The 24584-nt window shown below is 38.2% G+C and overlaps 1 protein-coding gene across 4 annotated transcripts; it reads left to right on the top strand.

The window, feature by feature from the left end:
• The first annotated feature begins 727 nt into the window (after positions 1-727).
• LOC109100302 (matrix metalloproteinase-23-like) lies at positions 728-24350 on the top strand. 4 transcript variants are annotated; one of them, XM_042729084.1, is made up of 8 exons: positions 728-1032; positions 11107-11246; positions 11696-11835; positions 12779-12946; positions 15819-15958; positions 16106-16216; positions 22330-22456; positions 23860-23998. In XM_042729084.1, exons 1-7 carry the CDS (start codon positions 907-909, stop codon positions 22432-22434), a joined length of 930 nt encoding a protein of 309 aa, XP_042585018.1. In that variant the 5' UTR covers positions 728-906; the 3' UTR covers positions 22435-22456; positions 23860-23998. The 4 variants fall into 4 exon arrangements, with proteins under 4 accessions (XP_042585018.1, XP_042585017.1, XP_042585014.1 ...); XM_042729083.1 differs by having other exon boundaries at positions 729-1032; positions 11184-11246; positions 15819-15983; positions 23860-24350; XM_042729080.1 differs by having other exon boundaries at positions 740-1032; positions 15819-15983; positions 23860-24350.
• The last annotated feature ends 234 nt before the right edge of the window (positions 24351-24584 follow it).

Below are 24584 nucleotides of genomic sequence, written 5' to 3'. Positions count from 1 at the left end.
ACATCTGATTTTTTTTCACATACACCCACATACAGATTTAATTGATTTATTTTGTGAATTGCAGTGACTACTCTAAAATATGAGACGCCAGTGTTTCAGGAGTTTAGGACACATGCTTATTTGATAACTGTTTTATTTCCTATTTGGGTTTATGTATACTATTATTTAAGATTAACTTTTTTCCAAAGCATTGTTAGATGCCAGAGTTTTCTGTCATAGCTGTGCGAAGATTTGATTTCAAAAACAGTATCAACTATTTCTTGTAATAGTTTTAAATCTGTATTTAACCTCAGAATAATCTTAAAGTAATATTTTGTGGTGGCTGTGCTTAAATTATAAAAATCTTATTTCAGTTGATGAGGGATTCTGAAAGTCTGACAATAATCAGTGTTGAGCCTAACAACGTTACTTTACATGTTTGAAAAATTATTAACAGTTGAAACATTAGGTATTTAGAAAAGTATTCAAAAAGTAATCAAATGCGATCAGTTGCACCTTTAATAAAGTAACTGAAATACTTACACTACTTATTACATTTTAGGTAGAGTAACTTGTAATCTGTAACCTATAAGGCGACATTTCAAAGTAACTTGGATGTTCAAAAAAGGCTATTTGGGCTACTTTTGTTTTTAAACGCAAGCATGATGCATTCTGGAGGCCGAATCAAAAGCAGATGTCTTTTGAAAGATGATTAATCCTCCAAAAATGACAATGAAACAGCAAGTGTAGTAAAAAGCAGCATTGATTGCATTACAATGTGTGCTTCAGCTGAGCTGCAGTCTGGCGCACTGACCGCTCTCAGAGCTGCACGAACCCAATGGCAAGCCCAGTCACCCGCGGGGAATAAATGGTGAGGTCTGACACGTCTTTGTTAGGGGAAATCATTTGGACGGCGACGTCGCGAAGATGGTGCGTGAGGTTTATGGCAGTCTGCGGAAAGAAGAATACTTCGCAGGACTGCTTCTGCTCGCGGCGGCGGGGTTTGGGCTCTTGATGCATGAAGTCACGGCTTTGCCTGTCTGGAGACTTGAGGTATGCTAGATTTTCATTAGAACGATAATTTCATAAGCGCGCTTTTTCCTTGCAGAACTCTAGACACGCGTCAAAGCGGCTCAAAGGCGTCACGCATGATGCGAAACAATCAATTGAAACCCTCGAGTTATAAAACTACAAGTCGTAAGCGGTCGTCCAAAAAAAGCGCAACGCAGGGGATCCGAGACGCGGCAAACCGCTTTTAACTTGACGCGTCGTTCTTAAAAGAGACGCGACGCAGTCACGAGCGACGCGTGTCTGGCCAAGAACGACCCCTGACTGACAGCAGTTATGACATTCTTCTGCATTTCCATTCGTACATTTTCTGCCGCGGTTTCTTTTCTTTGTGTGTCTTTTCTTTGTGTGTGTTTCTCTTCTACTTTCACATTCTGAAACGTTCGGGGATGCACTTTTGGCAATTCCAAACGATGCATTTTGGTGTTTTGTGGTTTTTAGGCTTCTTCACTTTGACCGATCCATACTAGTTTACCCCTTAGGAAAACAAAAACACTTACACAATATTTAAAATATCCTGTTGTTCTCCTTTCTCTTCCAAGAAACAGGACAACTCATTTTCCACTCACAGGCTTCTCCAAAGTTTTGTCCTATATAGTGCATACTAATACCACCTGAGAGGAGGTCTGTAATGCCTGGAGAGAGCTTTCCATTCATCACTAGGCACTGCAGGGTGCTAGGAGGCACATGTAGTCCTGGAAGTATGGGCACTCACGAATCATTAGCAGTGAACACCACCTGAATATAGGCATAAAATAAAATCTACACTAAATGCATGTTGTAGATCTTACTGTGTACAATTCATCTGTGCATGTTTCATTTTTTTATGTTTTGACTTCGAAATGTTTAATCAAAATGTCTGGATGTTTAACTGACTATGACATGTCTCTGGTGACATGTGCAGGACTTCTGCATTCATTTAGTGCACTTAATAGATGAGAATGAGCTTGTTTCTTCATCAAAATGGATTTGGAGAAATTTGGCATCACTTGTTCACCAGTTGATTTTCTGGAGTGAATGGGTGCCGTGAGAATGAGAGTCAATTAATGTCTTGTGAGGCAAAAAGCTGCGTGTTTGTAAGAAACAAATCCATCATTAGGTTTTTAACCACAAACCGTTGCTTCTGGCTAAAATACAAATCCATAATCCATAATAACACTTCTTCCAGTGAAAAAGTGTTCTGGTCTGAATCAGGAGAGAAATCTGCACAGATCAAGGATCATTTACAAGCCAAAACAGTTTGAAACAAAAATATGTGGCTAGAGACAACAAGAGATGCACTTTTTTTTTTTTCACTGGAGGAAGCGTTATTATGGATTATGGACTCTTAATGCTGGATTTGTTTCAGTTTTTGTCTTCTTCAGATGTTCACTGATGGACTGGAGTGCTGTGGATTACTTGTGGATTATTGTGATGTTTTTATCAGCTGTTTGGACTCTCATTCTGACGGCACCCATTCACTGCAGAGCATCCATTGATGAGGCACTGATGCAATGTTACATTTCTACAAATCAGATGAAGAAACAAACTCATCCTGATCTTGGATGGTCCGAGGGTGATTACATTTTCAGCAAAGTTTTATTTTCGGGTTAACTATTTATTCCTTTAAACCTCACTTTTGAATGCCACGCTCCCATCTCAACATCCAATCAACAACTGATGCATAGAACCAAGTACTCACCTATTTTTCTTTTTCAATAATCACTCAGATGTACTGTAAATCACAATACAAAAGAAAAGATCTGTCACTCCTTTTATTTCATTGTGACTTTAAAGTGAAATTTTAGTGCTTGATATATTGTTTGCAAAAAATATTTAATGGGAATAGCCTACACATTTACATTTGAATGGATGTCAAAGGAGACGGCAGCTGTTAACTAACTAACCTAAAACAAACCCTGACCCCTTGGCTGCCACTAACTAGCAATAAAATGAGCCAATCATGGTTTACATGGTTGTGATATAAATAAAGGTTACTGGCTATTTACTATTAAAAGTTAACAAATCCTTCTGAATGTCCTGCCCTGTTTAACTTCTTGTCAACACAGGACAGTGTTCTTCAAGTGACTTCATTAAGTCTAAATAGATACAATCCCAGACAGATCTCACTGTCCTATTAAAGATGCAGTATTGCCACTTCTTGTTATTATGTGCAATACTGAATGTAGATGGAAGGTACAGTACCATACTATGCACCATCTGTAGTAGTTATATAATCAGTCTTTTGTCCATCCTTGGGGACAAGGCTGAAATATGTGTATTGGCATGGATAGTATGACTTTACTTGTGACTTTACCCATTAGTGTGTTACTGACCCCTCGACGTGTATCGGCAGTGGACAGGGATGGACCTAGATAGAGTTTGGCTCTAACTTTACTTGTGACTTTACAATGTCCATTAGTCACAGGCAGGTGTTTGATCAGCTAGGATTTTAACCCTTGCATTACTAGTTGTCCAAGGTTTTTCAGTCTGACTGTTCTAGGATTTTAACCCTTGCATTACTAGTTGTCCAAGGTTTTTCAGTCTGACTGGTTTATGGAAGTGTTGACAGTTTCGTTTGGGATATTTAGCTATTTGCTTTGTCATATTACTACACCGTCTCAGTAAATCTACAAACGTATCCAGTCCACATCTCAGACCTTTCTATTTCACAGAAGACTTTTCTGGATCTAGCAGTGTTACATAATTTACAGTCAGCAGTGGCAGCTCATGACTGAGCGATAAATCTGCTCATGGCCAACAGTTGAGAAAGCTGTCAGACACTGTGAAAGAATAGATAATAGTAGCTCTTTTGATTTGTATGAACAATATGAACATCCGTTTTGGAAAGTGCCTGATCATTCGGTCATCACAAAAAAGATAGTTTGTCTTTGTCATGGAAGGAGCATGACCATCGATAAGGCTCTGAAGTACTGCATTTTGAATTTGGAAAGGCTTTAACAATCAATTACAGCAACTCTCTTGTGTATTACAGTGTTTGTTTTGAACAGATCACTTTATTGATTGTTTGTACTGAGGTCAGCTACTGTCAAACATGGTTCCTTGTCCATTAAAAACACCTTGAACCATGATTCTTGTGAGCAGTTGTATCCTGGAAGGAGCTGGAGATTGAATATAGGCCACAGTGTCTTGTCATGTATCTTTATGCAGTGTGGTGCTACAATGAAAAGAGTCTTTGAGAGTACCAAACATATGAAGAGGAAAGCAGCCAAACCTCAAGACACTTGGATCAAGCTGCTACCTACAGATTTATCCTTTTTCTGTTCCTGAATCTAACAGCGTGACATGGATATGATTAGTTGTATAGGCCAATATCCTGATATCCTGCATGTGGAGAAAATGACCTGCAATTCCAAGAAAATACAATGATCAGAGACTCTTTCCAGGTCATTACCCAGGAAAAGGCTGCTTGGCAGCATTATCCCTGTATTCAGTGTATGCTAAATTACCTTTAATCCACTTTCTTCACATTCATCCTCATCTGGTTTACGTGCTACTTACTGCTTCAAACAAAAAGTCCTTGAATATGATTCAAAGATTTGATGCCACGTATTTTGCAAAGTTATCCGTATCCATCCAATGATCCCACATCTGAGAACTATCCTCAAGGTTATGCATATGTCCAAGTACATACACGAGCCAGGTTATTGCTACCAAACATAGTATCACTTGTTGACTTGCTGGCCACCATTAGCAGTGTATAGGGGAAAGGATCTTTTAAAAGTAATGCATTCCAATATTGCATTACTCGATAAAAAGTAACTAACTACGTATAATGCATTATGTTACTTTTGCGTTACTTTTTGTCACCTGGGCTGGGCTTGCTTTTTTGCTTGTTTTATAAACAAAAAACCCAAAAGTTATATTTTCGGCAAAAGTAACTGGCATTACTTATTTGAAAAAGTACTCTGATATTTTGGTGTAAATCTAAAAGCAATGCATTACTTTACTTGTTCATTTAAAAAAAGTCATCTGATTATGTAACTTGTGTTACTTTTATTGTGTTACCCCTAACACTAATAATTAGAGACCATACAGTAGGTTGTATGAAAAATGTTGGACAGTAGTCAAACATTTCTGTGGATTTGATTGCAGACCAAAACAAGCCTCTGCTCTTTTTGCCACCACAGACCGATTCTCTATAGCATTATTCTCCACAAACCTTTAATTTCCCAGTGTACTAGACTTTAAATGCCAACCTTTGCCTTACTTCAAGGTGTTATCACTAGTCGAACAGAGAAGCTGAAAGGCTAAATGAGTCAGTCAGTCAGTCATATTTATTTATAGAGCACATTTAAAAACAACAGCTGTTGGCCAAAGTGCTGTACAAAATTTAAGCATAGACCAAAATACAAAAGTAAACATAGAACACAGAGACAGATAGTACACTACAGTTATGCCACTGCACTTACTTATGACCATATGCAACAGTAAATAAATAAGTTTTAAGAAGAGACTTAAAATCAGCATATGTTGGTGCAGTGCTTATATAGGGTGGCAACTTGCTCCATAGCTGTGGAGCAGCCACTGAAAAGACACTATCTCCTTTCAATTTCAAGCATGTCCTTGGAACAGTCAACTGAAGACTACTAGTTGATTGAAGTTCCCTAGAGGCATAACAGTGGAACAGAAGGAGATAAGAGATATATGACGTAGCCAGTCCATGTAAACCCTTATAAACAAACAACAATGTTTCAAAATGGATACGATATTTAACTGGGAGCCAGTGAAGAGAGATCAACACTGATGAAATATGTTCCCTCTTCCTTGTTCCAGTTAACAGTCTAGTGGCAGCATTTTGAACAAGTTGAAGACGTGACAATAGAGACTGTGAAACACCCAAGTACAATACATTACAATAATCTAATCTGGATTAGATAAAAGCATGTATTACAGACTCCATGTCTCTTAAAGTTAAGAATTACTTCATCTTTGCAATATTCTTTAGCTGATAAAAACATATTTTTTAACCACAGCATTGATTTGTTAATTAAAAGTCAAAGTAGAGTCAAAAATAATGCCTAAGTTTCTGACATATGAATGAAGATTACCAGATAGAGATCCCAGTTTACTGGCCACAACCTCTGTAGAGGCTGGGAAGCCAAAAATTAAGACTTCAGTCTTAGACTCATTTAACTGAAGGAAGTTGGCAGATATTCACTGTTTAACATTTCTCAGACAATCAAACAGACACTGTTAACTGGAGACTTCCTTTGAGTGCAAGGGAACATAACACTGAGTATCATCTTCATAACATTGGTATGAAATATTGTGCCTCTTAAATATAGCATACAAAGGAAGCATGTATAAAAAAATAGAACAGGACCCAAAATTGAGCCCTGTGGAGCCCCATACAAAACTGGTGCACAAGATGATGAATATTTTCCAGTCTCTACCGAAAAAGGTTTGATCCTTGAAATAGGATACAAACCAATTGAAAACACGAACTTGAATCCCAATTAAGCGATTTAAAAGAATGCCATGTCAAATGCCACACTGAGGTCCAGCAAAATTAAAACAGCACAATTGCCAGAATCGACAATCAACAATAAGTTGTTTAATACTTTAGCAATGTAGATTCTGTACTGTATTGAGGTCTGCAGACAGACTGATATTTATTGAAATTTCCATTTTCCTGTAGAAAAGAAAAAAGCTGATTAAACACAACCTTCTCCAAAACTTTTGATAAAAACGGTAATTTAGAAATGGGACGGTAATTATTTAAAACTGTTGGATCAAGATTTGTTTTTTTGAGTAGTGGCTGCACAGTGGCATGCTGAAAAATAGATGGCACTATTCCACTAATTAAACTGCTATTAATTATTGACAATAAACTTGGACTAATAGTGTCAAGTGTCTCTAATAAGAGACGAGGAGGAACAACATCCAATGAACAAAAAGTGGGCTTAATTTTATAAGTAATTTGCACCAGATAACTGTGAGACACTGGAGTAAATTCAGATAAATATGTAGAAACTGATGTGGACTGAGGGAAGTCCAGAGAGGAGGGAACAATAAATGGTCTTATAACATCGATCTTGTCAGTGAAAAACTTAAGAAAGTTTTTACAGGCCATAGGAGACAGATCCAGATATCAGATTTAGCACACTATTAATGGTATTAAATAATATTTTTGGACTATGAGCGTTTTTAGCATTAAGATCAGAGAAATAATTTGCCTTTGCAATCTTAACAGTTTTTTGATAGTGAATCATACACTCTTTGATGCAATCATATGATATTTGCAATTTATCCCTCTTCCACTTCCTTTCCACTTTTCTCAATTTCTGTCAAATCGCCCTAGCTTCATCATTAAACCAAGGATGTACACAACTTCTAGGTCATTTCAGTTTAAAAGGGGCAACAGCATCAAGTATATTTGAACACAGCCCATTAAACTTATTAACTAACTCGTCAGGATTAGCTCCAAGACAGTTAGACTCTATTTCATGAGTTTATAGGGGAAATAAAATAAGCATCTAAAAATTTATTTATTAAACTGGATAAATTGTTGCACCTTTTTATATTTTATGTGGTATCATGATTTACTTTTGATAAAAACAAAGGTTTATTATTGTATGTTCCTTTGGCATTTTATTTATTGTATACCCTTTAAATTTGCTTATTGATAGAACAACAACAGCAGCAGCAGTATAGTGTAACATTTATTTGAAACACATGTATCTGGTACTTGCTACCATATAACTTTACTCTTTCCTTTCATTCTTTTCATGGCTTTGGAAAACTTGTCTCAGATGTTTCTCTACGTCACTTTTTGCATAACTCCGGGTCATCGACACCAAGCTTCGTTGCAATTTCTTTCTAGGAATTAAATGCTTTCTCTGAATCTTTAAAGTCTCTCCGCGAGCGATTGTACAGGTGTGGATATATTTGCGCCAGCTCAGCTAGTGTATTCAGGAGATGTTGTTCTCCTGTCGGACCTCTGTAGAATGAGAAACAATCCAGGGGAAAAAAAATTGCACGTCAAAGAAGGTGGAGTTTCAGAACACAGCCACCAATTGCGTAACCGCCACAGACCAATGGAAGCTCAAAAGTGTTTAGGAGCCAAAATAAACTCCCCCAGAAAGTTCGCTTTGGTCAGCTGTTTCGAACTGCCGAAAAGAACTCACAACGAACTTTGTTTCGGCCTGATTTTGTTTGAAATGACGTCATATCAGTTCGTTCTTCGATTTTGTTTGAAGTATATCAGGGCCTTAAACCTCCACCTTCTTTTCTTTCAACTGCGAGTGACTGGAATGCACACAGCAAACAGTCCTGGGAGGATCCATGTGCCAGCTGCAGAAAGCCGCATGAATTCCATTTGACATTGACATTGGCAACCAACACCAAACCTCAGAGTTGGGCAAATAACGTGGCTCCAAATCATGTCCTGCAAAAAAAAAACATACAACATTTTATATATTTAGTGATGCCTTTAAAATGGCATTTTAAGAATTCGGACTTGTTGCTCTTGAAGACTCTGTTCATCATCTGCTCTCGTACAGTTTATTAAGGCTTGTATTATTATTACAATAGTACGGAGCAGTAATACTCATGATAAGTCACCCATGTATTAGCTTCACGTGTTTCTTGAAATGCACTCATGTCCCATTGTGTTTCTTCTTGGTTCATGGGGTTCTGGGGATCTCTGAATAAATCTTTAGACAGTCCTGCGAGCGTCTGCTTTAGCGTGTAGTTGCACCAACCTACAAAGAGATCTTACTCAAGTCTCAAATTCCTTTACATCATGAGTTCGAGGGTAGCTGAACACATATTGTATGATGAAACTAGGCGGCAAGCTGATCCGCCCCAAAACACTGTCATTTGTGAGTTCCACTTCGTCAATGTATCTTGGACCTAAAATACGTTTTTCCATTTTCAATTATTTTCCACTGGAAAAGAATGGAAGTCTTGCTTGCCAAGAGTGCAGCTTAAAAAACCACGTCAGCTTGTAAATGCATGTGATATAAAGGCAGGCCTTGGGGATTCAGGAATGTCCCCTCTGCCCTGTCGGACCAAAATGGTCTCAGTCTCCTGTAGTTATAGCTATCTTAACTTTACTGCTCCTGTCAGCATTTGCAAGTGGCATCTGCTAGCTTTTTACCTTTTAAAACACTCAGACTCGGGCACTCTATCGACACTTGACCCTTTTTCTAGAATATTGAAATAAAAGTCAGCAAAGGACTTTTCAGCACGTATAGAAAATCTCCCATGTTAGTCCATGCATTCATCCAGTTTGGACGTTTGTACGCTCTGTGTGAAGCAAAAAGGAGCCAAGCTTTATGCAAACACTGTCGATTTCTAACCCAGAGACTCCTTGGCTCTCTGCTGTGTTTGTGTATGTGTCTGTGAATGTCTGCTTAATGTGTCTGTTTCAAACACTAGTTTAAGGTCAGATTACCGGCGAAGTGAAAAAATTTGGACAGCTTTATGAAACCCAGAGAGTGCTCTCAACATCGTCTGAGTTCAAATTCAGGCCAAATACCTTCTGGGATAACAATATAAAATGAGGCGATTTTTGATGGCTAGTAAAAGACATGCTTTAATTTTTTCCCCCTTTTTCCCCCCATAGACTTACATATTTGGCCAATTCATTACAGTGCACATTCTTATGAAATCAAAACTGGGTTTTTGTGGCTGTTAGCTTTAAGACCTTTATATAGTTGAGAGTCCTTTAGTGGACATACACTTACAGTCTTATTTACTGCTAAACCTACCAACAATCTTGATTTTGCATGCATCATTTTTTTTTCTAATACATCCTCGCTACGATTAATTTGACCCCTTCCACTAAATTACAGTGTAATTATTACCTGTCACCAACTAGCTGGAAATTTGCTGGAATTTATTGTTGAGAATGAAATTTATTCATGAAAGTGCTTTCATCCATGGTTTTAAAAAAAGATTGTTTGATATGTCCCACCAAAGCTTCCTGTGAATCACGTCAACAGTGTCATGGAAACAATGGCATGGGCTCTTTAAAGCTATATTAATGTTTATTTGTGGTTCATTTCCTAGAATGACCAGTTGTGTAGTTGAGTACTTCAGCAAGTTGATAGCATGTGTTTGCTGTGAATGTGTGGGCTGTGGTTGCACACTTCAACCAAAAATTTAGTTTTCAACTCACTAATACTGCAGAGGTCAAATTCTTTCACAAGAAAAGTCACACAGATAATAAACTCCCAGAAAAAAAAGAAAAAAGTTATGTGTGGTTAGAGCAAATCTGAAAGTTTATTTACACATAAGATAATACTGTTTTGTGTGTGTGTGTGTGTTTCAACTGTAGTATTATAAGAACATCATGTGTAAATCTCTTAAAAGCCTCTTAAGAGTCCTTTTGGCTGGAGTTCGAGAATCTTCTTTGATTTACTATAGTAACACTGTGATTCAACTATTCTACCTTATCATCACTATCAGCAAGAGCCACGGCGCTCTGTCTGACAACATCTGATTTTAACTGTATATGTTTTTTATTTGATAAAATTACTTCATTGAGGTCATGCTGTTGTGTTTTGGTGATTAAACCAAATGTTCTTATTATATGACAATTACCTTGTATTTTGAAATGAGTACGAAAGGAGATGTGAAAACACAATAGCAGGTTTTGAATGTGTAATAAGGGTGATCGGTTTGGAGTTTTAGACTAAGAATTTGTAATATTTACCACTTGTACAAAATAGTTCATTAGTGAATTAATGTGCTACTGTAATTGAATGTAAATGTACTGCAGTGCTTTGCATGCACTGTTCTATAAAGAGCATGAAATAATTGTCTTACATCAGACAGTGGAGCAGTCTGGCTGAAAGATGAGAAGAGCAGCCCAACAAGTCTGACTTAATAACTGAACTGAACTTTCCTCTCTGCCTGCGCTCATTTCAGTCCTGACTAATCAATACAAGATGTGTTCCTGGCTCAACAAGCCATTTATTAGAGCAAATTACACTTTAAAGCACCTCACAAGTGGACTTATCGCTCTTGTAGGAGCAAGCGTGGAACAGACCTTCATGGAAAATCCTGCTCACAGATCAATCTAATCTAATCTGAGATTTTTTTGTCCAAGAAGAAGCTCTCATGTCTGGTGTTTTAATCATTGGAATTCATAAAGACGCCCGCTCCCATGTGCTTCACCTTTCCAGAAACAAACGCTACACGCTCACTCCAGAGAAACTGAAGTGGGACAAATTCAAGCTGACTTACAAGTAAGAATCCTTTTTTGTTTTTGTGCATCCGTCTGATATCACAGCCCTCTGTCTGAAACCTGTGAAGTCCTGCATGGCTTCTGCTTTGATGATATTTCATGACCTATTTCCTTTTTTTTTTTTTTTATGTTTACACGTGTTTGGAAGCTGTAGGATTTCAAAAGTGTGTATCGGAAGCACAATGAGTACAGAATTTGTTTCCCTCTGGTCATACTGTATATTTATGCCATTAATATTTCATTGGGGTCTTGCATCTCCTGGTCTGTCAAAGTTTGATCTGGTATAAAACTTCTTTTAGAACTTCTTGTGTGTTTCACGGCAGGAAGTAAGTCATACAAGTTTGGAACAACATGAGTAGATGATGGCAGAATCATTTATCCTCAGTGAATAAATGTACTTTTTTTGTTTACTTGTCCACATTTTAATGGGTGCTTTGTGTGTTCATGCAGACTGCTGTCATTTCCAAGGAATCTTCTGAATGCCAGTGACACAAGGAGAGGCATGGCCAAGGCTTTCTCTATGTGGAGCGATGTCTCGCCCTTCAGTTTTCGTGAGGTCCCATCTGATCAAGAGGCCGACATCAAAATCGGTACATCAAATAAATTTTTTGTTTGTTTGTTTTGTTGCAGTACAGAGGAATTTGAAGTGAAAAAGTAACAGAGAATGAGGTAAGCTGGTGGTTTTGTGTTTCTGAGAAAAAGGTTTTTCAGCATAATGTGCCAACTATGGTCACAACTTCCATCATTAATGACGTAGTTCAAGGATTTGGTGTTTCCCAAATCTAGAGTTTTAGCGAACATTTGCAAACACCATCTCAAATTTGTATGGTTGGAACTATATCTCTCAACCTGTGGTTAGAAGCACAGTTTGTTGTTACTATGAGATGTGGGGATCATGCACTTGAGCAAAATAAGCATGCTAACATGTAGTTCAATCTATATCTTTCATTCCATACATATACAATTTCATTCTACATCTTTTAGTTTCTTAAGAAAACTAAAGCACTGTTTTTGAAGAGTGCACCATGTGTGTGTACCAGCAAAAATAACAGAGAACAAAAACAAGATTCTTCCATTAATTTGATTAACTGAAGTTATCACTTCACCACCTGCTTGACATCATCAACGAACAAGATGGTGTAAATGATGAATATGTGACAAAGTTTCTTCCTTTTACAGGAAATGGTCCAGAATTGCTAGTTAGTTTCTCAACAATGTATCATGCTGTGGTTAGTTATGCAGCGAGTTTTGTCATTGTTTTGGGACATGCACCTCTAGCTTGTCGGTTCCTCACATGATTCTCATTGATCACTGCCACATTCAGAAGATCCACCCCAGTGACTAATTTCTAACAGATTCAACTAAACTGACTTTGAGTCAGATGAGTCAGTTAAATTAAGTTAAATGGGACTGATTCTGAGTTGCATTATAGACATGGAGACATAAAAAAATAGGATATATTGTCTTTGGTATAATGCGTATAGGAGAGGATGTACTATTCAAGAATCATATTGGTTGGTTGATTTTCTTCAGGCTTCTACTCTGGAAACCACACCGACTGTCTGCAGTCCTACCTGCACCACTGTTTCGACGGCATCACTGGAGAACTGGCCCATGCCTTCTTTCCTCAGACCGGAGAGATCCACTTTGATGATGATGAGTACTGGATTCTGGGAAACATGCGCTTCAGCTGGAATAAAGGCACGTGTTACCCCCACCCCCCCTTTTTTTCTGCTTAAAGCTTTAATACAGCACAGCAACCGCATGTGCATCCATGTATAACGCTTCTCATTGCTATGTGAAAATAAGTGTATAAATGGAAGGGTTCATTGTTGGAGCTGAGCTGATGATCTGAGAGAGAGAGAGAGAGAGATGGAGAGCAGGGCGGCGAGAGGAATAGTATTAAGAACCGCTGCTTTAGAACATTGATTTTGAAACTTGTGAATCCATTAGAATATTTAGAAGACAGAATCGCGATTCATATATGAATAGATTACTATGTGAACTTCTTCCTCTTCTCTAAAGCAGTGCAACTTGCCCCCGTATTTGTTGTGTGTTCCCGGGGGCGGGGTTTATCAGGGTTTGTGATGTCACAAACCCAGGATGTAACTCGTTGTAGTCCCTGCGAGCCGTTTTTGTAGGCATTAAACTGCCATCATTTTAAAAGACAATATCTCCATTTGCATTGAACTTTCAGCATTGTAACTTAACATATATTGTTTATGCTCAAACAGCAACATTGCACACTAATGTTTAAAAAGTTCAATCGCAAACTATGGAAGCAGATTAATCTCAAATATAATTCACGCAAAAAACACGATTCACACATGCGTAGACAATTTCACATGCATGAAACCTAATTCACGAGTACGGACCACAAAAAAAATTCACGTGCGTGAAAAAAAATATATATTCACAAACAAAAAGCAATTCACATGCGCAAAATAAAATTATATATTCATAAAATACATTTCAAAAATGCAAAACACAATTCGTAGATATACAACTGTGCACAAAAACCTTTGAATGTTTAAAATGTACGAGTGTCTGAATGTACAAATCGTCATTTACTACGAATCCACTCGGATTTGTGTGTGTGTGTTTTTTTGAGACTTTCCTGGGAGAGATCTCTCTCCCACGTGGGTCTGTCGTACTCTTTAGCCAATCAGATGCGAGCTTAGCATTCAACCAATCATATCATAAGCCACTGAGAGTGCATTCAGAAGCTCGCAGGCAATCGGGGAGACGTCAAGAGAGAAGCCCATAGAAGCCCTGCGTTACATTTTAAAATACTATACAAAATAATTAATCAGAATACTTACTCCTGCTCACTCACGCCAAAGAACTCCCCGCTCAAGCTCGCCGTCTCTGCAAGATTAATGATGGCAATTTGCACGCACAGCTACTAGAAGATTTACATCTGTCAGACAGGTTGCTGACGTCATCAAGCTTAGTTCTGCGCGTCAGAAACGGAAGTTCTAAAAATCGCTAAAAATGGGCTTCACTTGTCTCAATTGAGTTCCAGTTGGGTCGCTGTGTCCATTTCTTTTACTGTCTATGGGATTACTGATGTAAAGGCTTAATTTCTGTTCTAATTAATCCATATTGCGCAAAAGGTGCACAGAATCGTACTCCTTGAATGCACTCTCAGTGGCTTATGATATGATTGGTTGAATGGTAAGCTCGCATCTGATTGGCTAAAGAGTACGACAGACCCACGTGGGAAGAGAGCTCTGCCAGGAAAGTCTCAAAAACACACACACACAAATCCGAGTGTTTTGCATTTGTGAAATGTATTTTATGAATATATAATTTTATTTTGCGCATGTGAATTGCTTTTTGTGAATATATATATTTTTTCACGCACGTGAATTTTTTTTGTGTGTACGTGAATTAGGTTTCATGCATATGAAATTGTCTACGCATGTGTGAATCGTGTTTTTTGCGTGAATTATATTTGAGACTAATCTGCTTCCATACAAACAACCACCCCTTTAAGAAGCATTAAGAAGCACAGTATTTTCTTTTTAATTAAAGCTTTAACAAGTACAATAACATTAGAACATTAAAATCTGCGCTGGTGCTGCCAATGGCCCAAAAAGAGCAGTTTTCTGTATAGGCATGAAACAGTTTCTACAAAATTCATATGATTACACAGGTTTAATAAAGATTAAAAATAGATATAAACACTGATGTCTATGGTAGTGATCAAAATAGATTAAATCACCTTTTGAAAGTAACGTGTCAAATAAAGATTGTATTGATTATATTGTTACGCCAGTAGGTGTTAACAAGTGACTGTTACAAATGTATTTGTCATTGAATCATTCATTCAGTTTCATTCAAGTTTGTTGGAGCTGATCTGATGATCTGTATGAGAGAGACCGAGAGAGAGAGAGAGAGAGAGAAAAAAAGAGAAAGAGAGGGAGAGAAAGCGAGAGAGAAAGAGAGATGCAGAGCAGGGCGACGCGAGGAACAGGATTGAGAACCGCTGGTTGTCATTGGTTTTGAAACTTGTGAATCCATTAGAATCGTTAGAAGACAGAATTGTGATTCAATGGCGATGAACAGCTCTTTACATGCACCCCTAGTTTTCTCTTCTCTAAAGCAGCACAACAGGGCCACGCCCCCTTTGTTGTGTGTTCCCGGGGGTGGGGTTTATCTGGGTTCGTGACGTAACGGACACAGGAAGATGCTCGTTGTAGTCCCTTACCAGCCATTTTTGTAGGCATTAAACTGCCAGAATTTTAAAAGACTCAGTTTGCATTGAACTTTCAGCGCCGCAACTTTGCAGATATTGTTCATGCTCAAACAGTAACATTACACACTAACTAACATTAAAAAAGTAAAATCGCAATCAACCACCCCTTTAAAATTTGTTACATTTTTTCTTTTTTTAAAAAAGAGTGCAGCAATTAACATTTTATTAGAACCTCTAGTTCTAATAACTATGCATGTTGTTTTGTTTAGTGGTATTCAGAATCATGATTTCTGCTGCTCTATTTTTAGGGGTTAAAATGGGAAGCAGGTTTGACCTGTATGTGTTTGTGTCTGTGATTTTCATTGTATTCAGGAGTGTGGCTGACAGATCTAGTTCATGTGGCGGCCCATGAGATCGGTCATGTACTGGGTTTGATGCATTCCCAGAATCGCAAGGCTTTAATGCACCTCAACGCCACATTGACAGGCCGCAAACTCATCACTCAAGATGAGGTTTGGGGATTACATCGACTATATGGTATTTTACTCATAAGCACAAAAAAACATTAAATAAAAAAATAACTATACAAAGCTGCTGCATTTCTACAGTTGACACCTGACACCTTCTTATTTCCTGTTTTCCTGTCCATACCACTGCAGGATGTTTGGATCGATTATTTATCTGTCCTGCTTGGGCAAGGAAGGGTTATTGTGACAGCAAGAGGATACTCATGCAGAAACACTGTCCTTCCAGCTGTGACTTCTGTTATGGTAAGAGGCCGGTTATTTCAGACCAGGAATCACCAAAAAAAAAAAAAAGTCATATCAGATCTAGATAATATAAAGTGTGATCCTCATTGCAGCTTATTCTGGCCAATTCTGCCTGCTTAGACAGGAAGAGACCATCTGAAATACATTTAGAGCAACAAACCACAGAACATTTAGTTTTTGCATGTTATTTAGGGGAGAGGTTTTTTAGTATACCACAAAAATAAATGGATATCAAAAATGTTTTTTTTTAAATTTGGTAAATAATGGTGTGATAATCTCAGCAAAATGTGTGTCTAAAATAGTTTACTAGGCTGAGATGTGTGAAATGTCTTTGATGTTATTGACAAGCAAGCTAACCATAGAAAAGTGGTGTGGAACGAGTTTTTGTGACAAGTGCTGTAGGTGGGAATCAAACCCTAATCTTCCAGACAGGGTGGTGCTCAACCGCTGAACTACTGGGAAGAGGAGTACTACCAGACGGATGAAGTATGAACTCAACATATCTTGAATGCCTTACTGTTGTATGCAGTCAAATGATGCAAAAAAGTCTTAAACATTCAACAAAGAGTACTACATTTTCACAGAAGCTAGCTAACAAACAGGGAAGGCTCAAGACTGAACACCAGCATATTAACTAGGCTAAACATAAATAGAGAAAAACACAAGTGGAAACAATCTGATTGGTATATAAACTAGAATCAAAATGATCAAAATGCTTTCTAGTGGCTGGAAAGGTCAGTTCAGGCAGAAGTCTTACAGCAGCCCCTCTGCTAGGAATGGCTCCTGATGTTCTTTGAACCACAGCTTGGGTAGCAGCATTGGAAGAGATACTTGGCTTTTCCATAGAGCAGTCGGATGATCAGCAGCCAATGAACAGTGTTTGTTGGTTTGCTGCCGATGATGTCTAGCACATGGGGTAGGGATTGGAGATAGAGGGACAAGAGGTGGGAGAGAGATGGGAGGAATGCGCATTGATCTGGGCAGCAAGAGTCAGTAAGAAACAGGGTTAATCTTTCAGAAAATCTTGAACCAATGAACCAGTGAAATGAGAGGCCAGTTTCTGAGACTCAACAGGAAGTAGGAGATCCCTTGTTGAACAAAACCCTCTGACCTGGACAGTGTAGTGGCATAGGACTGTGTCCTGATTAGCCTTTTCCTGTTAAGAGTATCGATATACAGTAAGGCTTTCCTTGCACTCCACCAGGCAACCCTTACCAAAAAGTAGCATACTTCAAGTTTATTTTATTAAGCATACTTAAGTAAAGTTCAAGTATATTTTTAAGTATACTTTACGTAGCAAGTATACAAATATCAGTGTTCTAGTAGTATACTTGTAAGTGTACTGTTTCAATACTCCTTGGGACTAAATTGGCTCACTTTCTAGTATATAAAAGTATACTTTAAGTCAAGTCAAGTCAAGTCTGTTTTATTGTCAATTCTTCCACATGTACAGTACATACATACAGAGAATTGAAATTGCGTTACTCTCAGACCCTTGGTGCATACAGATAACACTAACAGTAGAACATTAAATACAGATAATAAAATAAAATATTATTACGTTATTACATTGATGTAAAGTTCACTTAAAGAAAACTTATGAGTATACTTGCAGTATAAAACTACTAAACTAGTAGTTTACTGAGACTATACTTCAAAGTGTACTTTTAGTATAATTGCAGTACAAACTACAAACATAGAGCTCAACTAGTTGTGTACTCAAAGTTTGCTACTGTTATACTTAGCAGACTGAACTTATAGGTATACTGAGAGTTAACTAATTAAATACTTTGTACACTTTGAAGTATAGTCTCAGTAAACTACTAGTTTAGTAGTTTTATACTGCAAGTATACTCATAAGTTTTCTTTAAGTGAGCTTTACATCATACTTTTTGTATACTACTATGTCCCAATTTAGGTTTTAATTTGTATATATTTTGTTATATGAATATCTGAACATACAAAACATCCAAAGAAAGAACAGGGTCTCTGCTTGTAAACATAAACATTTTGTTCTAGCTTCATGCATTCTTTTTTTAAACACTTGAATGTGGGTAAGTTTCATAAAATAAATAAATAAAGAACTAAAGAAATACCATTTTGAACAAAAAGCTGAAAAAAGACTATGAATTGGATTCAGAATGATAATCAAACCCTAGATCAACATTTGAGAGAGTCGATCAACATTAGTGTTAGTATCTGTTGTTTCTTTTTCTTCTTCACTTGTGTTTTCTTGGAAATTCTGTACAGAAGATGTGTACTAGCACCCTCTGCCTTATAACAATGAAAACACGTATTCTAGGAGCACAAGTATAGTTAAAATGTATTTAGACTTTTTGTAAGTATAAGTCAAGTATACTTAAATGTCATTTTAAGTATATTTCTGAGGAGTACATAAAGCCCATTTCTGAGAAGTACATAAAAGGTCAACTTAAAGCATACTTTCCTATTTTTAGTTTAAAAGAAGTATACTAATAGCACACTTGAATAAACTTCTTTTTCATAAGGGAAGTTGGCATCTCTGGACCAGTTGCGTTGCAGATGGTACAAAGACCTCAGACTCCAGCTCCAGAAAATGGGGGAACACAAACAGGCATTCAAAGGGGGAAATATCTACAGAGGAAGAAAACTAGGTGTTGTGAGTGAACTGTACCCAAATCAGACATGAGCTCCAAGAAATCTGGTTGTTACAGACCAAGCATTTAAGGGTCTTCTACTGGTTAACCCTCTCTGTTTAACCATTAGATTGAGGGTGAAAAATAGATGACAGGTGGATGAATTCTTCAATAAAACATCCAAAAGCATTTCAAAATAGGGAAGTTAACTTTGACTCCAACTGGCTGGTTAACAGTGTCTTCATTTTTCAAGTGCCAACTTTGAAAAGACACAAAACAGCTCAACACCCTAAGCCTGAGGAATCTACATCCACTATAAAGGGCAACTAATTATCCAGAAAGGTCAGTATGGGTTTGTAACTATCGCGGTTTCAGTTGTTTAAATGCCCATTCAGCCTTCTCTGTCTCCTTAGTCATAGAAGGTGCCTAGTGGTCTTCGTAGTTAGATCAGTAAGGGGTTCTGCAATGGTGCTAGTTACTAATGAATTGTTCGAAAAAATGACCTGTTTGACAGAGCAGGGTTATGGCTGAGACAATAACCAGCCTAATTGGCATTACTTGATATTCATAATGGCCAGTAGGGGTGTTGAAGGCAGTCTTGTGAAGGCATAAGGTGTTATAGAGACCCAGTTTGGTGAAGATTGTTGCAATCAGAAGCAGTTCAAATGTGACGTGAAGTGAAAGTGACATGTGGCCAAGTATGGTGCTCTTTACTCCAAATTTTTGCTCTGTATTTAACCCATCCAAGTGCACACACATGGTAGTGAACACACACCCAGAGCAGTGGGCTGCCATTTTTGCTGCATCATCCAGTACAGTCATAGGGTCTATAGCAGATCTTCCTGCAGACTTATTTGAGATGTTAAGATATATGAACAGGTTGCACATCAGTGGAAACAACAACAGCACTCATTATGTCTATTATTAAGGGAAAAGTGGTTGTTGTTATTATTATCAATTTTTGGAGCTATTTCATCTTCTAGTTCAAAAAGCAAAGTCGAACCAACATCACAAAAAGTCACATATATGTGTTATTTTGCAGTGGTGATTGGCTGCCGTGGCTGGAGAGTATGCATCTATGTCACCAGTTTTCTGAGCTTTTCTCAGTATTATTCATAAGAAAGAACTCTTATGATCCAGTCACTGAGCTGTATTATGCAAGAGGTTGTATTACAGAGGAGAATTCAAATCTCATGAAAGAGTTTCCGCGCTGTCCGCTCACCTCTGTAAAGGTAACAGTAACAATATTTAATATGTAACAACACATGGAGCGTGCATAAGAGAGTAGTTTCTATGCAGAACGCTAGATGAGAACACTCGCTGTATGATGAGAAAACTCAGTGCGTGGATCAAAGTTCATATCCGGACTGGGGCAAGTGTGTTTCCAGTTTATGTGAACATATCTCGTATTCTCTCGTGCTCCGAACATGAATCAGCACTGTGTATGCGCACATATTATGTCTTATTCAAATTAAATACAAGCAAATAAGGGGCACTGATACAGTGGTACGTCTGAGCATGAATGCGATGACACAACGGATTATTGTGATACACAGCAAACCATAAATCCAAAGAAGAGTAAACAAAAAAGTAACTGGCTTTAGTCTTTTCTTTTCAAAGATATTTTAATATTAATTTGTCCGTATAATGAGGGTGTTGTAGGCCTCCGTTTTATTGGTTTTCTCCCCTTCCCACCCTTTACACTCTCACTTTTTCAAAGCTTTACATGCCCTTTTCTGGAGTTTTTTTCAGATCTAAGGTGTGAAAGACAAGTGCTGAAACAGGGGGTTTTTATTCCAACCATGCTAACACACCATGCTCCAACCAACACACTAGCCTAGCCTTTTTAAGTAATCCTGAAGACCTAGATGGTTTGGGTGTGTTTAATTAGGGTTGGAGCTAAACCCTGCAGGATGGTAGCCCCCCAGGAGCAGAGTTGGCTACCCTTAGTCTATTGGGTGGAAAAGTTATTGCACTACCTCAGAAGAGTCCAGAAACTCTGAAGAAGCAGGTGACAAATCAGAAGAGTCGCTACTGGTTCGGGATTAATCTAAGGATTAGGGAAACTCAGGTCAGTTTATTTTCTTAATAATAAAAAAAATGAATTTCTTTATTATTGTAATGAAGAGTCAGCGGAGTGAGGATCCAACTGCAGCTTTATTTACAATATGATCAGAATGATACAGGGTGAAGAGACAGCAAAAAGTTGGGGCAGGCAGCTCACAATCACAGTCCAAAGAACAGGCAATAGGTTGGGGCAGGCAGCAGAGAATCAAACATGAGGAAACAGTCCAAGATCAAACACAGAAAGATAATCCACAATCAAGACTTTGCGATGAGTGTACGTGTGTGCAGTGCTTATATGCGTGTGTGCGTGATGCATGCACACTATGACAAGCATTCATTATCATGTGTGAAATTTAATTTGTGGACCCTTATCCTTAAACCTGACAGAATATGAAAATTCAAATGTGAATTGGGCTTTGGTGTTTTAAGGGCTTTTCACACCGCTTTAGTTCCAGAACTAAATGTACAGTACTAAATTACTGGGATGATTTTGCGCAAACTATTTACCAGTACCATTTAAAGTGTTGCATTCGCACCGACAGTGTGTACTAGGAAGTGACGTAAGACAGTCGACAGCAACGTCATTTGTCCGCGATCAATAACGGAAACAAAGAAGAACAACGTTAACAACAGGAGGATGGAGGACGCTGTGATCGGAGCTGTGTTTTTGTTGTGTCTCGTGGGTTTCACAATAATGGACATGGAATGTTGACGTATACGTAAAGCGATTGAAAGAACAGAAAGGACTAAGAATCTCCAACGACAACTGGAAGTGCTAAATTTGCTACAAGTGCCTGCACTTCAGCATCCATTCATCTATCGCTGTTCGTCATACTTGTGAAATAATTGACACAATGTTTACAGTATGTTTTCACAGCGTTTTAAATCATGGCGGGTGAGGGTGTTTTCAAACTCGTTTGGCCAATCAACTTCCTTGAGGTAGTGTCTACTTACGTCACGGGTAGTACCAGTTGTGCTGGTTAGACCCTGCTCCGGAGTAGGAGCTAATTTGGTTCTCGAAAAAGGCAGCCCGGTACTAAAATCACACCCAGTTCTGACAGTGTGAAAACGCCAAAAAGTGGGTGGTTCCACAATTAGTTCTGGTACTATGAAATGGTTCCCGCGGTGCGAAATGCCCTTTAGATGCATGGAGATTTTGTTCCGCATCAAACAATACATAACTCTGTTATCATGTTCTGACTTCAGCTTCAGCTACTACAAAAATGTAGTAGGTCTATGAATAGAGATTCTTGGAGCCAACAGAGGTGAGGGAGTGAGGTAACCTGCAGCACTGGGAGTGAACAAGAGAAAACAATGAACAAAGACTTTTAAACAACAGGAGTGATGCTAGTTCATTCCACTGCTAGCTACCATTATGTTCTGGACAAGTAATCAGTTGTGCAATCTTATTTCATTTTAATTTTCAAACAGAATTCCCATTTCCCACTGCCCCGCCCACCCCAACTCCCCCACGGACAAAACACAAGTTTGTTGTGGAGGGAAAGAATCTCACCTTCCGCTGTGGTAAGAAGATAGCAGCCAAGAAAGGCAAAATCTAGTGAGTTCTTGCTTTTCTACACACAGAGTGTTACCCATGTTGATATTGAAAAGTACAGTGCCTATAAAAATTATTTGCCCTTTAGTGGTTTTCATGTTTTATTGTTCTGCAACATTGAAGTACAGAGGATTTCCCTTGGTGTTTTTGACACAGAAATATTCACCCCCTTAAGGTGGTCACACACCAGATGAAAAGCGCAGCACAGAGCTGCACCATGGCTAAGACAATGCACAGGTATCGCAAACCTAGTAGTAGTCCAGAACAGTTAATCTAATCATCAAACAGACAGAAGTTCACTTTAAGAATGAACAAAGCGGTGTCGATGAGTTTGAAGTTAGGTGTTTGAAAAAACTGGGCAAACGGACAGAGAAAGCATATGCTATATTATTCTAGTTTTCTGTATGATTCATATGGACATTATTCAAACCACAGAAAGATGTGTTTTCCTGAAAAATGCACAATACGTGATGTTCCAGCATAGGGTGTCATTAAGTCATTATGTGCATTAACAGTAATTTGGGACAAATGTTATTTAATGGAAAACCACTGTATGTAAATGGCACTCTGTGGTGTGGCAGGATATTGAGCAGGATTTTGAACAGTGTCCTGAGCCATAGCTGGGCTCCATGGACACATGCAGAGTGGAACCACCTCTGTGTGTAAAATGATAGAAAACAAAATCACTGCTTCTCAGCCGGTGTGCAACCCCATTTAAAGTCACTATTTGGTATTGTAGATGCAATTCCAGCCACGAGTCTGTTGGCCCTCCAGGACTGCACACCCCTGGCTGATAAGGAGGTGGTCTGGGCATATTTTTATGCAAATTACTTAACCCAAACATGTTGCCTCTCATCATTAAATTCATGTGTGGATGCACCTGTAGTGAAACTTAGCTACCTTTTTATTATTGTGAGAAGCGTTTGTGCTCGTTTAAACCAGGGCTGGGCAACTCTGGCCCTCTAGAGGTCCACTGTATTGCAAAGTTTCATTCTTATGAAATTGGTTATTTTGGACTTTATCTTTGTAATTCTTTTAGATCACATTTTCCAGCCCAGTTCTGGAGGCACACCAATAGTTTACATTTTGGATGTCTCCCTTATATGCCCAATCCATTTCAGGTCCATTTCAGAGTCTCTACTAACAAGATCTTGAGTTGAAAATGTGAACTGTTGGTCTGCCTCCAGCAGGAATTTTCTGCCAATCATTTAATTCCTCTGAGACTCAATGCTGTAAAACATACATGAGAAGTCTTTTTACAGGCTCTGTATGTGATGTCAATCCTGAAGATTTGAAAAATTTGTTTGGAATGTGGGTGTTTTTTAGAGAGAAAATGTTTTAAAGCATAAATGAGATTTGTGTTTGTTAGAAATGTCCTAACCTGAAGCATTCTCTCAAACTGATAGTTGGTATAAAGACGGCGAGCTTCTGGACTTCTCTCATCCGGGCTACATTTCCCTGAAAGACGACCACATCACTATTGTGGCAAATGCCATCAATGAGGGAACATACACCTGCATCGTGAGGAAGAAGAACAAGGTGCTAACCACGTACTCTTGGAGGGTACGAGTGCGATTCTGAGGACCTGAGATGCTCCTAGAGCACAAATTATATCTAGAACATTAGCTAAGACTAGATCCTCAGCAGCATCCTCTCATGCTTGTCTCCTGATTGGGAGAGAAGGTTCTGACATCACTTGTCTCAGGAGCTGTAGCATCGAGGAAACCAAGGGATCAGGGTTAAAATTCACCTCAGTACTGTGGAACATCACTCACTTGGGCACATATTCATGTCAGTTCATACATACACAATGTCAAATGTTTTCATATCAGGGTTTTTACTTGTGTGTGTTGTAAATACATTTCTTATTTGCCAAATAAATCAATCTATTCTGTCATTTGAAGCCTTTATTTAATTCAGAATGACATGACAACATTGAAATCCATAAAAAATTGGTGGGAAAATACAGTGGGGTCTAAAAAGCCTGAAAATGCTGGTGAAACAACATTCTTAAAAATGAAAAATTGAATTACAAATAATTAAACTAAAAAAGTAAAAGCATCACTAAATTCCTCACTAAAAAAACCCTATTATTCATTAATGACAGCAGCACTAGAGTTGGCATGAACAA

The sequence above is a fragment of the Cyprinus carpio genome, chromosome B8 (assembly GCF_018340385.1).
Source record: "Cyprinus carpio isolate SPL01 chromosome B8, ASM1834038v1, whole genome shotgun sequence".
Lineage (NCBI taxonomy): Eukaryota > Metazoa > Chordata > Actinopteri > Cypriniformes > Cyprinidae > Cyprinus > Cyprinus carpio.
The sequence above is the reverse complement of the archived record's forward strand: the minus strand, read 5'-3'. Positions and strand labels throughout refer to the sequence as shown.